Below are 14840 nucleotides of genomic sequence, written 5' to 3'. Positions count from 1 at the left end.
CACAGATTGCGATCTGACATTCGGCACCTCACACAACGCTCTCTTCCACATATCCGCAGAATCTGTGCTCAGCAAATGTGAACCAGATGTGAAGTGTTTTGGGACCTCGACATCAACCTGGCAAGGGCAGGTCTCCGCCTGAATTATCTGGGTGGGGTCAGCAGTGCAGAGGGGACAGCTTAACTGGTCTCAGTTCGCATTTGCACAGGTCATTACCGGGGAGAAGATGCTGCCGGGGTAACAGAGCTGGCTGCCAGCGGGGCAATGGAGCCTGAATGGGCCAACTTGATATTTTTGTGTGGACTCCTTGGGACCAGTTTCGTTCTGTCCTCAGTTGTGGCTGCAGGGCCTGGAAGAGCCTCTGCTTATCTGATAGATCCAGTAAGGGAACAGTTGATTGCCTTACAGCAATGGGAAATGCCTTCCCTGCTCCCTCCCTCTTTTTCCCCTCCCTCTCTCCATATTCTCTCTTTCCCCTCTTTCCTCCTCTCTTTCTCTCTCCCTGCTCCCTCCCCTCTCTGTCTCCCTCTCTCTATCCCTCTCTCGCTCTCCTCCTGCCCTGCTGTGAGTAGGTGGTTCCTTGCTTGATTGGTGCGAGTCTATATAGGAGGAGAGACGCTCTAACAGGCTCAGAGTCTGCTGGTGCCCACTTGCCACACGTTCCCAAAAGGACTACCTGGGTTTTTTTTTTTTACAGTTTTTTTTTGTCTCCCTACGTTCTGCGTTTTCCTGAGAGGATATACTTTCTTCAGACAGCATGACGGAAAGCAAGAGGAAAGATAGGAAAGGGAAGAAGAGGGGGGGTAAGAAAGCACAAAGGGAGAAAGAAGGCGATCCCACGGCAGGTAAAATTAAATTGAAGCTGGTTTCTGTGTAACATGTTTTTACTTGTGTGTGAGAGAGCAGGAGAGGCTGAGACAGAGAGAGAGAGAGTTGGAGGAAAAACAGAAGAGTGAGATTCAGTTTGTCTTACTATATTACGGAAGTGTGGGAAAAAGTGAGTATCCCCTTGGCTTATCAAAGCTTGCTGCCAGGTTGTCACATGGATTGGTCTTCAAATACGGTCAGTGTGAAAGACGCACATCTGGTTTTGGCAGCACTTTGGAATTGTATGGAAGTCAAATTATATCTTTTGTGTATAAAATGAAAAAAAAAACTTTTAGAACAAGCTCTGGACTTCACAAAGCCAAGAACAGTTCTACTATCATCTCTGTACAAAGTAATGACTGGTTATGACTCTGCTGTAAAGGCTTTTCTTCATGTTCTGTCACAGATCACAGGTGGGGAAAAAAACGTGTTATCATTAAATTTATGTTTGTATAGCAGAAACCCATATTTCGTTACACACTCTTTGACAGGGTTAATAATTTAAGGGTCTCTACAGTGTTTTCAGTGCTCATCTTAATTCAGAGTATGTGGTGAGTCATCCAGCATAAAACTCTGCCTGTATTTTTGCTAAAAGCTGCTTTGACATTAGAATAGCATGGGAGCTGTTTGTCTTTGGGATTCACAAAGGTAGCAATGTGCTTGCTCAGTAGTGGATCCTACAAGCTGCAACATGTCACTGTAGTTTGACCTCAGGTCATGGGGAAGCCCAACCTCCATTTCAGTGACACTTTTAAGGACAATACCATGATTATAACTGTAGTTACTGTGTGCCATCCTTTTCTCGATCAGATACTCTATCTGAGACAGCATCTCTGCATTGTGGTAGTCATTTCTACCTTCTGATGTCACCCCTGTAAGTTGCCAACAGATAACCGCCCAGGCTGGTGTAGATTTTTCAATAAATGTATTTTTTTAGGGGTCATAGATCTTTAAATTGTACCCTTTTCACCATAAGTATTCCATTGTTGCTGTTTTTTTGGCATCTTAAGCTGATATGATTGTTTTATTACACATGCAAAGTTGAATATATAAATAATTCCTGGCCCTCAAGTTCGATTGTGATCTATAAACATGTAAGATAAACAGCTCCCCACCACTACACCACACACAGAATATTTTCTTTGGCATCTTTGTTAATCAACGGCACGGCTGCTATAGAGAACAGCTGCGTGTACTGTGCATATTCTGGTTTATTTTCTCTGCTTTTCACAAAATTACACAAGTCAAAATAAACTGTGCTTCAATCTTGTTATATTTTGGCAATACACGTTTATTGTTGTTACTGTAAACGTCTTTGCCGCTGCCATCCATCGACACACGTGTCAAGTCGGTTTTAAATGTATCATCCCAATGATAATCCGGATGATATATTCTGACTCATACCTCATGACAAGATAAGCTGATTTTGACTCATCATTTTCTTTGGAAAAATTAGACTATCAAAAAGAAAAAAAAATCTAACCGGATGAACGTTTATCCCGTGTGAAACGATGTGTTTAAATTGGAGCTTTCAAAGTAGGTCAAAATGAAAACATGCTCATGGCTGATGCTTGTTGTGTCTGTGCTGCTGGTACACGCAACACGTCAGGTGTGTTATGGGCCTATGGCTCCAAAATGGGTCATTCAGAAGATAAATGGAGGAACCACACTGCACTTTGAGAGATAAATTGTCTATTCATTACTTCTGTCTGATCTAGATCTTTACTTTCAAAGTTGCCAAGTTTAATTACCTACCTTATTGAAGATGTGGTTTATCAGTAATTTAAATGAGTAGAAATGTACAAAGCATCAAAACACTATGAAAGCTTTCTGTGTATTAACCTTGATAACCTTTGTCTGTATTTAGTTCAAGCAATAATCTTTATCTGTCTATGCATTTTTAGGATATTGATATGTAATGTCTAATTTGGATAGAGCAACAGTTTGCTGAGATTCAACGTCACTGTCTTGAAAATATTATTTCAGCTTAACTTTTTGCATTAATGCAACAGTGTGCTGCATTGTGGATCATATGTTATACAACCTACGTGAGTGTGTGCATGGGTACGCGTGCTTGTGTGGCTGAGGTGTGTCGAAATATAATTTCATGCAATTAAACATGAGAGATCTTTTGAGGTTGCGAGACTGTCAGTCAACCATCACAGCAGATCACAGGAGAACAAACAGACAGCTTGTCTTGTGTTTCTCAGTTTCATTTTGCATATCAGGTTGGTTTTGCACATTTGTTTCTGTGAGTTTCTTTCACAGCAGGTATTCCTCAGCTATAACTGCCCCTTCAATGGCTGCGACGACTTCAGCATTTAGACTAGAAAGTATTTCAAAGTGTTGATTTAGGGCATACTGCTGCTGAAACGTTACATGATGATTTGCTTTCACTTCTCCTTCTTGGAAGCTGTGTGCATTGTGGCTGTAAGTTGACACTCTTTTGAGAAAGTTGACTTTTCTGATGAAACAGGCCCAGGGTTAGAAAAGGAGAACTTCGTGAGTTCTTCCAAAATGTTGGCCCTCATTGGACAGAAAAGACGTTGAAGAAAGTAAAAACGATGCAAGACGTGTTCCCTTTCTTATGAGACGCCAAATACAGCAAAATGCTACAGGTACTCCTTCCAATTTGTAATCAGTTCAATGCAGCATAAATCCGTGTCTCTTCCTTTAATAGTAGTAATTTGATATCCTTGTAACGTCTGCCTAACCTCAATAAAGAGGCTTTTGCTGATGACGACGCTATAGTTCATAAAGCTCTACCTTGTTCTTATCTTATGCCAAGGCAAAACACAACAAGTTCCTTTCTGTGTGGCTGGGTTTGCGTGCGTTGTGAGGGTGGTAATAATTAGTTACGGACGTGAAGAGATGACTCCTTCATTTTGTGCCAGATGCTTTTTATTGTGTACTAACACCTACCACACCTTTCAATCGGAGCAGAACTACGTGGATTATTCAGCAACAAAATGTTTTATGGAGACCATTATTCATAGGTTTGTGCTTGTGAAGCCTCAGACAACCACAGGTGAAATCTTGTTTCTTATAATTGCTCTTACAAAATAGCTTTTTGGTGTTCTGGTACAAACAGTTACAGGAAACATGAAAACTACGTAATTAAAAGGCCAGCTGGGTTAAACATCATTCATATATCTGACATATATGTACAGCATCATACAGCCTTTAGAACATCTCCAAATTTGTACATGTAATTTTTTTCCTTTTTTTTTGCGGTAATGTGACTGTCAGTGATGGTCTCAGAACTTGACTAACCCAAACCACAAATTAGTAGGCATCGAGAAGTCTGGAAGAGGAGTTCTTAACGAAATGCATAGTCACAGATTATGATTAACTTTAATTTGAAGGCAATCTTCAGATGATACATTGGAAATTGCAGGTTTAACAAAGACTTCCATGAGATTTTGTGCATTTTCGACAATTATGATTTAGGAATTTTCATGGTATGTATGCTTGATTTTCCCAGGCCACCACCTTTTCTCTTCCGTTCTCTTTTTATATTCCTTTTCTGAAAGTATTAGTTGGCTAGTACTAACATAGCAGCAGCATTAAACAAAACATTCAATTTAATGCCTGCTCATCAATGTCAGTAGAAGATGAAGGTTCAACACTAAATGCTAGAGCAACCTGAAAGGATACAAGACGGAGTGATATGGGTATCCTGTCTTGCTCTTTATAACTGTTGCCTTGGTTTGATCTACATTTCTTTCTTGATGTCCAGCTTTTTCAGGAGCTCTTTTTCTGAACTTTTCCATTCCATTTCAGGCATGGAAATAGACACGTAGTGACTATCCAGTATGTGTTCATTTGAATATTGGAGGAAGTTGGGAAAGTCAAGAGCCGGAAGAATCCAAGCATTATGTAAACCAAAATGAAGGATTGAAAGTTGCTGAAAGCTTCATAGAGATATATATTAGTTAGTACGAGTTAGTGCTCTACTCTTTCTATGTACTAGTTGGTGGGACAAACTTATCTCATTGTTTAATTGATTAAACTTATGAGTTTTTCCTTTGTACATCGCATGGCTTCCACTTTGAGATAAATGTGAAGCAGATGATCATTTTCATAGTATTTGCATCAAACTTTTTGCAGCACAGTTGGGACATTCAACAAAATAGTCAGTACTGTGTTCCAGTACTGGAAAACTTCCTTTGTATAAATATAATGTACTAGGAAGTAAGTCCACAACATGAGTGTTCAGTGTATCTCCAATATTAGCTGAGATAGGCTCTGGGCCCCGCAGCCCTCTACAGGACGAAGTGGGTATAGCGGATTGATGGATAGATAAATGGATGAAACCAGTGTTATAAAGGAATTTGTTTGATCATCAAAAAAGAAAAACTATTTTCCAGTTATAACTAGTTAAAGATCAGTAATATCATGTAATTCATGAACAAAACTCAACAGCCATTTCTGCAACAGAACAATCTAACGGTGGCAAAGCATTCTAGCTCGTAGTTTCGACTTGAGTTTACACTGTGGCGCTTATAAATAAGCATCTTTGAGGACATGATTGAGGTAAAATAAATCTGATTTTGAGGTAGGCAGGTAAAGCTTCCTTCAGTTGTACACGTGATAACTTCTGAAGAGATGACTCTGGACTGGCTCAGCACATAGGTGGGTTTAGCACTAAGACATGGACAAGGTATTCATAGACTGACTTATTTGAGCAAAGGCGTTGATCTAACGAAGTTTTCCAATGCATGAGATGTAGAAGTTTGTGCAAACTTCTCTCAAAAACACATCTATTTCTTGTATATCCAGAATTGTTGCGGGCCAATATGCAGTTAACTCTACCATACTGAACTGCTCAAGCACTGTGAACAAATATTGACACTGTTTTGCAATCACTAACTATGGATGCAAATCAGTGCAATGGCAGGGGTGGAGAGAAACGTGGTGAAACTTGCGGCTACAGAATAAACATGAAACTGTAAACAGAACTGTAATCAGTCCTGCTGCTTCTAAACAAAAAATTAATGGTCTGGCTTCTTTTGGTGTCAATGAACCCAGTGTAATAGCATTTTCTGATCTAGTAGGCTTTTTCTGGTGGTTCTAAGAGGGCTGTTAATCATCTCTTTTTGGAAACCGTAATATGTCTCTTAAACTTTTTATAGGAATGACGTTCAGTGGATTAAAACAAAAGGTTTTGTAGTGATTTTGTGCCTTTCACTGTGCAACCCAACAAAATAGAGATGGATAATGTTGTCGAGTCACAACCATATTTTCATTGTTTATTCTATTTTTGTGCCTGTTTAATGACTTGATGTTTGGAGAAACTCTGACAACTTTTTATCTAGTGTCAGTGATGGATTGTTTAGGAAATTCACAGAAATGAGAAGTGTGAAATTCTACTCATTAAATCACTTTTGATTAGTTTTGATATAAGAAAAGTGTCGTAGAAGAAAACTTATACGTTATCTGGAAGGGAAGTAAGATCAGAATAGCAGAAACAATTTATATATGACATGCAGTTTTGGTAACACAAGTGCATTGAGTCATATGTAAACAATGTACCAGATAATTATTTGGTGAAAGTGTATTGCTTGTGGTGGGAGTCTGTTGAAATGATGTCTTTGAACAGATGTTGTGTTACAGTGACTAGTGTGTAGTGTCTGAAGACCATTCCCACATGCAAAACCCATTTCTCTGGCTGTCTCACCATGTAATTTGTCTTTTGACAACGTGCAGAGAAGTGACATAACACCGGAGTAATCAGGGATACTTTGTCTAGAAGGGGAACACAAAGGCATGCCTCAGATTCCTTTTCTAAGCTCCTGGAAGTAAAACAGAAATGTTAACTCAATAATATGAGCAATGCATTGTTAATTCATCAAGTAACTTTGTTTTTGAACAACTTTCTGAGCTGAGGTTTCCAACTGTTACCCAAGGCATGAGCTGTTGACACGCCGGATAGGCTTCTATTCTCAAATTGGGTTTTTATAGTCCATGTCTGCAGCTGCCCCTGTGCTTCAAAAAGAGAGAATCAGGCTGTTGTTGAGGCAAGGGTTTATCATTACTGCCCAACACTTTTTCCAACCGGTGCAATGGAAAAGGAGACAACCATTTGTCCTGAAAAAATTAGTTTATTTTCAATGATATCAACTTGTTATTTTCTTGTCGGAAAACATTAATTGCAATTAGTGTAATTAACTTGCTTTTTGTTGAGTATGCTTGACTTGATTGCACTGTAGTTAATTTGCGTTCATCAAACTGTCTTCTCTATAATTCTGTTTTTCATGTCATTCCAAAAATGAGCAACAGCATCACTGACCAAGAGGTTTATGGATTTTACAGGCATTGGGTTTTGTTTGTATATTTTGCGTGAGGCAGATGAAAGGCATTATTTAACATGGATGTGAATCTTTTCATGGTTTATTGTTACAATCAGATGTATCTTCGTGTCTGATAGATCACTGTATGTTGTGGATGGAGCCGACTCTCCTACACATCTGGTTTAGTGCACAGATGAAAAGTGCAGACCTGTGTTTCTGTAAGTTCTCTAGTCAAGGACAAAGCTTGTTTAATTTGCTTGGCAAGGACAGACCTGCGTCCAGACAAAGTACCAAACATTTTTCTATATGGTGCAACCTCATTCCTGCTGTTCCCTGACTATGACTGACGAGGCTTTCCTCAGGCAGTGTGCAGGGCTGAGTTTGGCAGAGCTGAGTGTGTGTGGAAATCATGTACAGTAGTTCAATTATTCAGACTTGGGACTGTAGGCTCAGGCAGACTTTTCTAAGTCCTGTTCTGCTCTGCAAGTTTTGTAAGTCATTAGTTACAGCAGTAGACAATGATTTTCTAATTAGATTAAAATAAAACTTTGTGACAAGTAAACATGCTTATCAACCTTGACATGTGCACAAGTTAATGTATTGGTCAAAGCATGGTGTGCTTGCAAAAGTGTGGTGTTGCTAATGAAGCACATCTGGAGCATCAGGAGTCTCACGCTCCATATATGGTCCTGCTGCAGGCTATCGATAAACCCACACCACTTCAGAGTTGATTTTAAATGGAAATACGCAGTACATGTTCAGCCTATATAATGTTATGACTTTCTGCAAAACCACATTTATGATTGCTGCATAAATGAGGGTTTTATTGTCCCAAACTCTTGAGACGAACTAACTGCTCGAGCAATTGCAGCACAAAGATTCATCTTGAGACTGGAAGCTTATTAAAGTTACGAAGCACCATGTTACAACGGCACTTCTGCCCGGCCCTGACACGTTAGAATCTCCATCTTTATTTTCCACTTTCCAAGAATATCATCACTCACAATTTCCAACGGGATGCTGTTCACAGATAAAGGTCTCTCTGTCTTAGCAGAGTAATTTTAGTAACACATGGCTGTTATTGAACTAAAAATAGTTGTCTTTCCATTGATCTGTGTCGGTTGTGAGCTATTTTGAATTTGACATTTTGCTATCTGTGATTCTAGTGGAAATCAATGGGAACATCAGACAAACAGCTCTCTTAGTATGTGCAGTATTTTGGGATAATCATGCCGGCTTAAGATGTGAGCTGCCCCTGTTTTTCAAAAGCGGCCAGTGGTGACTCCTAAAATGGTCAGATATCATTCTGTTCTAGTTTTAAGCAAATTATATAATTACTTAAATAGCCAAGAAGTGTCAGAAAATATTTTTAAAATATGTAAACAAGATGGATGATAGTTGACTTTATCTACATTGTGTCATTGAAATCCCTACCAGCTAGAGAAGTTGTTGAATGTCTGGCACCAAAGAGATCCTCGGCTGGGACTGAGAGCTGTGACCTCTGGCTCCTATCAGGAGTATTAGTGCCAAGTGACCAGAGGAGGCAGAGCAGAGCTTCAGTTTCAGGATGGAGATGGAGGATACACTGTCAGGACATAGTGGCATAGAGAGAGCTCCTTAATACTCACATCAATCAGGCTTACACTACTCTAGAAAAGGCTGCAGTTTCTATGTGCATACTTGTGTGTGTGACTGATAGTAATGATCTACACTGGCTTCTCTAGAACTGACAAGGAACCATTCCTTTACAACACTGCAGAAAGCTATGATCATGACTATTTCATAGTGGAAGTGGCAAACCTCAGTTGTGAAAATGCAGTTATAGATGCAAACCAAGCTGTACCCCAAATCCATCCCAACTGTCTGCTTAAATCCACAAAGAAAACGAAAACTGCTGCATCATTAGGGCTTTTCTTTCTGTGCAGACGTGTCGCCTTTACCAGGTCAGTGAAGTAGGACAGTCCCTTCAAAAAGAGGACAACTGGGGATAAATTTGGTGCGCCACTATTTCAGTGTTTAATTGAAGTCATTACCTATGTGTACTTCAGTTTGCTTGTCATGGTTTGTTTGTCTTCATACAGCTGTCGTCCTTTAGAGGCAATGCACAGCAAACAGCTGTAATTTGTAGGACAACTCGGTTCAACATATGCATGAAATCATAAACGTTGCACAGAGAGTGTGTTTGTGTGTGTGTTTGGAGGTAGGGGGGGTATCTTGGCCAACCCCTGGATGACCCTTGTTCACCCCTTCTCTCTCTCGCTCCGCCCTGGATGAGTCTTCTCCTAAACATGTGTGCAGCTGTCAGCTGGCAAGTGTTTGTGTGAGTGTGTGTTGTGTGTGCATGTGTGTGTGTTTGGATGCAGAACATTTTCAGATTTCAATTAAGCATTTTTTTTTTTGCTTCAGAAGGGGAAAAAAGGTTGCAAGAAAGAATATCAGAATATACCAATGCAATGATAGTAGATATGAGAATACAGAATGTTGCAAAAATGTTGCCAAAAGTTTAGAATTTATGATAAAGTTCTGTAGCAGGCAAAAGAACTGATTAAAACTTTTTTTTTTCTTTCTGTTCTCATCATGACAACAAGTTTGTTGTTTTGGTATCATAATGATACTGGCTTTTCTTGTTCACAGATTGCCTTCAATTGCACACGAGTTTGTGGTCGCAGATTTTTTTCATCCACCGGTGGATGTTTGCTAAATATTGCTTCAGGTGTTTTTATAGCAGCAACGCCTGAGTGAAAATCAGCCTGTTTATTAGTGTCAGGCAAAGTTGATAACGTCTCTAGTGACAACATCTGAAGGTCACACAAGAGAGCTGTTGGCTCGGTCCGTAGAGATGAAGATTGGCTCGACTGCTGTCTCTCCGATCTTCTTTGTCTCAAGCTAAAACACACAGTTAAACACCAAGCGAACCATGATCATGTCTGCGTCTACACATTGACACTGAGTTTTTCTGCTTCTCTCTTTTAGCTGCGGCTCCAAAGTTAAAACCGATGAAGAATCCAATAATAGTGGACGAGGGAAGCAAGCTCACAGTTAAGTGTGAGGCCACAGGAAACCCTCTCCCTACCTACAGATGGTTCAAAGATGGCAACGAGCTGAAGAAAAGCAAAAAAGTCAAAATAAGGAGCGGCCAGTGAGTACAAATCACCCATGTCCTGTAAAGCTAACACAAGCAGTGCAAGATGAAAAGAGATGTAGGTACTCTGAAGGTGAATGATTGCTGTTATTATCAGCAGACCAGGTTAATACAGCTTCTCTGTTTTTATTTAGTATTTGGGGTTATGAAGGCTCATTCCTTTGCTAAAATGTAGTTTATCACTTTCTCATGTAAATAAACATTTAGATTAAAGAATTACCAGGATTTAGCTTAGTACAGTTGCAAGTTACGAGTTTTCTTTCTTCCTTATTTTCTTGTTTGCTCTGTGCACCATTACCTGCTCTGTTTCCCTAAACCTTTAGACTTCACTTCTGGGATGATATTGCACTCATAAATTAGCTTTGCCACACTTTAAATATTCATAACACAAAGAGTTAATACTGACTCTGTGGTTTGAGTTTTGCCGACACTTTTTTTTTTTTTTTTTTTTTACATAAAAATTGCTCTGCAGCCTTGATAAAAATTGGCATCAAAGGTGGCTGATGGTGCTGTATGCAGCTCATTTAAAGGTGAAGTGGATACTGAGGATAACATAATTAAAGGTAGAGTCAGTGACTCTAATCCAAATTACTCAAATTTAGTGAACACTGTACATCCTCATGGTCACTGGAAAAAAAACTTCTGTTTTTACACAGCTCTGAAAAAAATAGAATAATCTACTAGTGTTCACATTCAAGGTCCCAAACAGTACAGAGAGAAAGGGTGACAATAAATCTGGCAAATGCTAGCTACCTAAATATGCTAAAGACTTCACCTTGAAGGCACCTGGCTTAAAACAACATCTGAAAACGTGCATTCATTCTCTAACTACTGCTTTCGGCCACAGTGGCTGCTGTTTATCAAAAGTCGCATAGGCTTGCATTTGAAATACCCAAAAAGTCATAGAACAATCATAAAACCTCCCATTAATAAAAGCATATCACCGCAGGATAGAGCTATAAAACAATCTGCATCTAGTTCGTACACCTTGTCCTTTGCTTTCTTATTATTGGCAGTTCCCCCCGGAGTCCCCGACCGTGTGTCCCCACCAGAGCAGAGCTGGTACCACGCTGCTGCTTGCCCTGTTGTCTGCCTCTCTGTCCCCCATGTTTCCACTTGTTGCGTTTCCATGCTGCTTCCTCCCTGCCCTGATTCCCCTGACTCAGCTGTGTGAGTGTTGTCACCCACAGGAAAAACTCCAGAGTCCAGATCGGCAGAGCAAAACTGGAGGATTCTGGGAATTACACATGTGTGGTGGAGAACCCGCTGGGAAAGGACAACTCCACTGGCACTGTTAACGTCCAAAGCAGTGAGTACCCACTCCTAAGCAACAAGTGAAGTGGCACAGATGTACTGGCATTGTTGTTGTTATGATTGTTCTCTTGCCAATTGAGAGATTCAAAGGAGCCATCGCAAACAGGCATGTAACAGCGGTAACACGCATGAAGAACAACTGTCCACACATGTGGTTCTGGCCCGCTAATCGCTGGAACAGTACATTGTACTTGGAGGTGAATGGAATTTAAATGCAGTGTATGGCGTGTTATCTCAGTTTGTCATTCACTGCAGTTTGCTGGCAATATCCCACAAAAGTGCACTGCACGCTGCCTTTGACCGTCACTCGCACACAACAAAAGCGGCAGACTACAAATCTAAATCTAAAACATAGCTGGAAAGAATATGAAAGCTGTAGAAAGTGTCTTCAGAGTGTGTGTGATAGAATCTAACAGGCCTGTTCAGTAGTGGTGTGTGTGCATTGCAGAATTTTGCAAACTGCTGTAGCAGATGAAAGAGTTTTGATAACAGCTGCTTCCATTTGGTGGGGTGGTGAGTTTGTGTTTTATCCAAGCAGTGTGGGTAGTGAGTTTGTGGCTGCTGTGGGTAGCTTGTTGTCTAAGTGCATGGAGCCAGTATAAAAAAAAAGAAAGAAAAAAAAGTTTTAAGCACCTTTACAGAGCAGATACAATTCATGCAGCTCTGCTTCTGCCTCTTTTCAAGAAAAGGACTTGATGTTATCTGCTGCTGGACTGTCAAAGAGCTGTACGGCAGGTTGTCTGGCACGCAAGAGTCAGAAACTGCTTGATGTGCTTGAGGAAATGCAACCTCCTGCTGGTACGTTGAGTTCACCTGGCTGCTCCATCTAAAGATTGCTGAATAACGGCTCCAGACTTTGATACTGTACAGGCGAGGGGCTGTGATGCTGGTGCCAAAAAAAGTCAGTGCAGATAGAGTTTTTTAATCAAACCTATCGTGCATGACAACGTGTTTTTATTCACGCTAGAGCAGGTGAACCATGCCTGAGTTGACTACTACTACTTTACTTGTTTTAAGTTTAAACAAAGTGGCACTAAGGAGGGTTCTTCATAGTGCACTGCTGTGGAGATATTCTCAGTCTCATTGCTAACCTTGACAGGTGGGTCATTTCTGTAGACATCTTACACCAGTTCAGGTGTTGCTGGTGAGGAAAAGGGAGGGACTGGAGTTTAGCCATCACTCAGTGTCCTTGTATTCACATTCAGGCACAATAATCACTCCCCCTTCTCTCTTTACATTTGTCAAGGCCACCTTTTAGAGCTATTGTTTACAGTTAGCAGACTTAAGCTGCACTGCCTTATTAGAGTAGCAGCTCTTTCCAGATAAAGAAAGGACCCATTGTGTTTGGCATCACGGAGATTCTCAGGGGTTCCAACATGCAAGTTTGATTTCCAGCAAACAATTGCGCAGAAAAGGAGTCATCCATCTTGTATTTAAATAGGGGCTACACATTGCCTCTTTTTCTTTTCTGACATCTTTAAAGCTTCGGTTGAGTTTTATTGCCAGATCGTGTGACTCTGCATCTACAGTCTGCTTGTTATGACACTTGGCTTTATTCCAGTGCAATGATATACTTCCTTTTAACTTATGAGCATGTAATATTTAAAGGGTCAGTGATGTAAGGTTCCGGGGCATGCTGTGCTAACATTTATGCAAGATTAATTTGATGAACGGTAATCACTGAGCAACAATGATGTTTAATGGCAATTAAATAAAATAGGTTAAATCGTGCTCTGTGCCCTGCAAAGGTTGGGGGAATCCCTGGTGGTAGCACCTGTTTGCCTCAGTGTTTAATGAAAGCTTATGAACATGTGGCTGGTGGCCCATGAAACTGTATATGATGATCTTAGCAGGCAAAAGTGCTGGTAATGCAAGAATATCAAAGAAAAAATATAATATTACAAAGCAATGAACAAGGAGGCTGAGGCGCACAGTAGCCACAATGGATAAAACATGACTGAACAATGATACAGTGTTTTCACTTAAACTAAAACATGATATCCCCACATCTGGTGCAAAATATATCTTTGATAAACAGGGTGCCACCTGTTAAAGTACATTTGTCCGTATCTGTGCACGCAGCCTTGAATCTCATACACTTTTTTCTTCTGTGCATGGCTTTGTGTAAATGCATCTCTGTGTGCTCTTTGTGTGGTTATCTGTCAGCACTGTCATTTCCCTAAATCACTCCTGGATATTCCAACAATGGCATCACTGTATGTCCTTTCATATGCGATGATCACTAGATGTCTGTCTTTGTGTGTTTATGTTTGTGTACGTGTGAATGTGTTTGTTCACAGCTCAATAAAAAAGTCCCATTGTGCTACAACAGCATGCCTAGTTCTGTCATGCTTCAGGGAAGAAGGCAAGACGGGGCGAATCAGGGGCGACATGTCCATAGGCAGGGGGAGAGCTTCATTCAAAATAATACGTCATTAAAAGGAATTGGCAGCAAACAGTGCATGTTGCTGCGCTTATCGTGCTGGTGAGAGGCTAAAATCAGCAGATGTTGAGAAGAAAGGCACTCTGCATTTGCAGGGAATATGGCAATCGTCGGCTTTCTCCATCTATGAAACATATTTCACTTAAAAATAAAACATCTGTGTGAACCGAATGCCTGATTTTGATGCAGAGGACATGTAATTCATTCAGACCGAGAGCTGCTTTTCATCCTAAGGTCATAAGAGAAGCAGCAATTGTGTTAAAGGGCTGCAGTGGAGTATGCGTGCCTGCTGCAGTATGTTGCCGAAGCAGCATGTAGCCGCAGTATTATCTGTGTATGTGTGCCTTCTAGGGAGGGGTGCAGATGTAGATGGACAGAGAGAGCAAAGGAAGAAGAGAGCGTGAAAAAAGGGGGGAGAAAAAACCCAAAATGAGGGAATGCATGACAGAAAGCAGACAAAGACATTAGAGTGGAGAGCGAGGAGATACAGCAAGAGGGAAGAGAGGCAGACAGTGAGGCAGAGAGAGAGAAAAGTATGAAGAGGAGGAAGACATGAGCCTGCTGTGTTGCAGAGGAGAGTTTCACACCCATTTTACAATGCAGTTAGTGCTTGCTAGCTCTTTCCAAGGCACCTTCATACTGTATCTGATGTCTACATTCACATTCTAGAGCACTGCTTTTCTCGGCCTGTGTTGTAACACTGACAGTATCTGGCATGCAAGCCTGCTAACACTGCTTGAACCTGCTTTATCGAGGTGAAATCTTTGAGGAAAACACAACG

The 14840-nt window shown here is 40.6% G+C and overlaps 1 protein-coding gene across 5 annotated transcripts in view; it reads left to right on the top strand.

Annotated features, from left to right (window-relative positions):
* Positions 1-14840, top strand: part of nrg2a (neuregulin 2a) — a 70751-nt gene that overhangs the window by 22036 nt on the left and 33875 nt on the right. For 3 of the 5 annotated variants that reach the window (XM_023268035.3, XM_023268034.3, XM_035947135.2), the window contains exons 2-3: positions 10134-10299; positions 11493-11611. In XM_023268035.3, coding sequence (XP_023123803.2) covers positions 10134-10299; positions 11493-11611 — 285 coding nt within the window. Of the gene's footprint in view, positions 1-499; positions 846-1044; positions 1064-10133; positions 10300-11492; positions 11612-14840 lie in introns of those variants that run through there. The other 2 variants (XM_023268033.3, XM_055017195.1) reach the window with 2 other exon arrangements.

The sequence above is a fragment of the Amphiprion ocellaris genome, chromosome 14 (genome assembly GCF_022539595.1).
Source record: "Amphiprion ocellaris isolate individual 3 ecotype Okinawa chromosome 14, ASM2253959v1, whole genome shotgun sequence".
NCBI classification, from domain to species: domain Eukaryota; kingdom Metazoa; phylum Chordata; class Actinopteri; family Pomacentridae; genus Amphiprion; species Amphiprion ocellaris.
The sequence above is the reverse complement of the archived record's forward strand: the minus strand, read 5'-3'. Positions and strand labels throughout refer to the sequence as shown.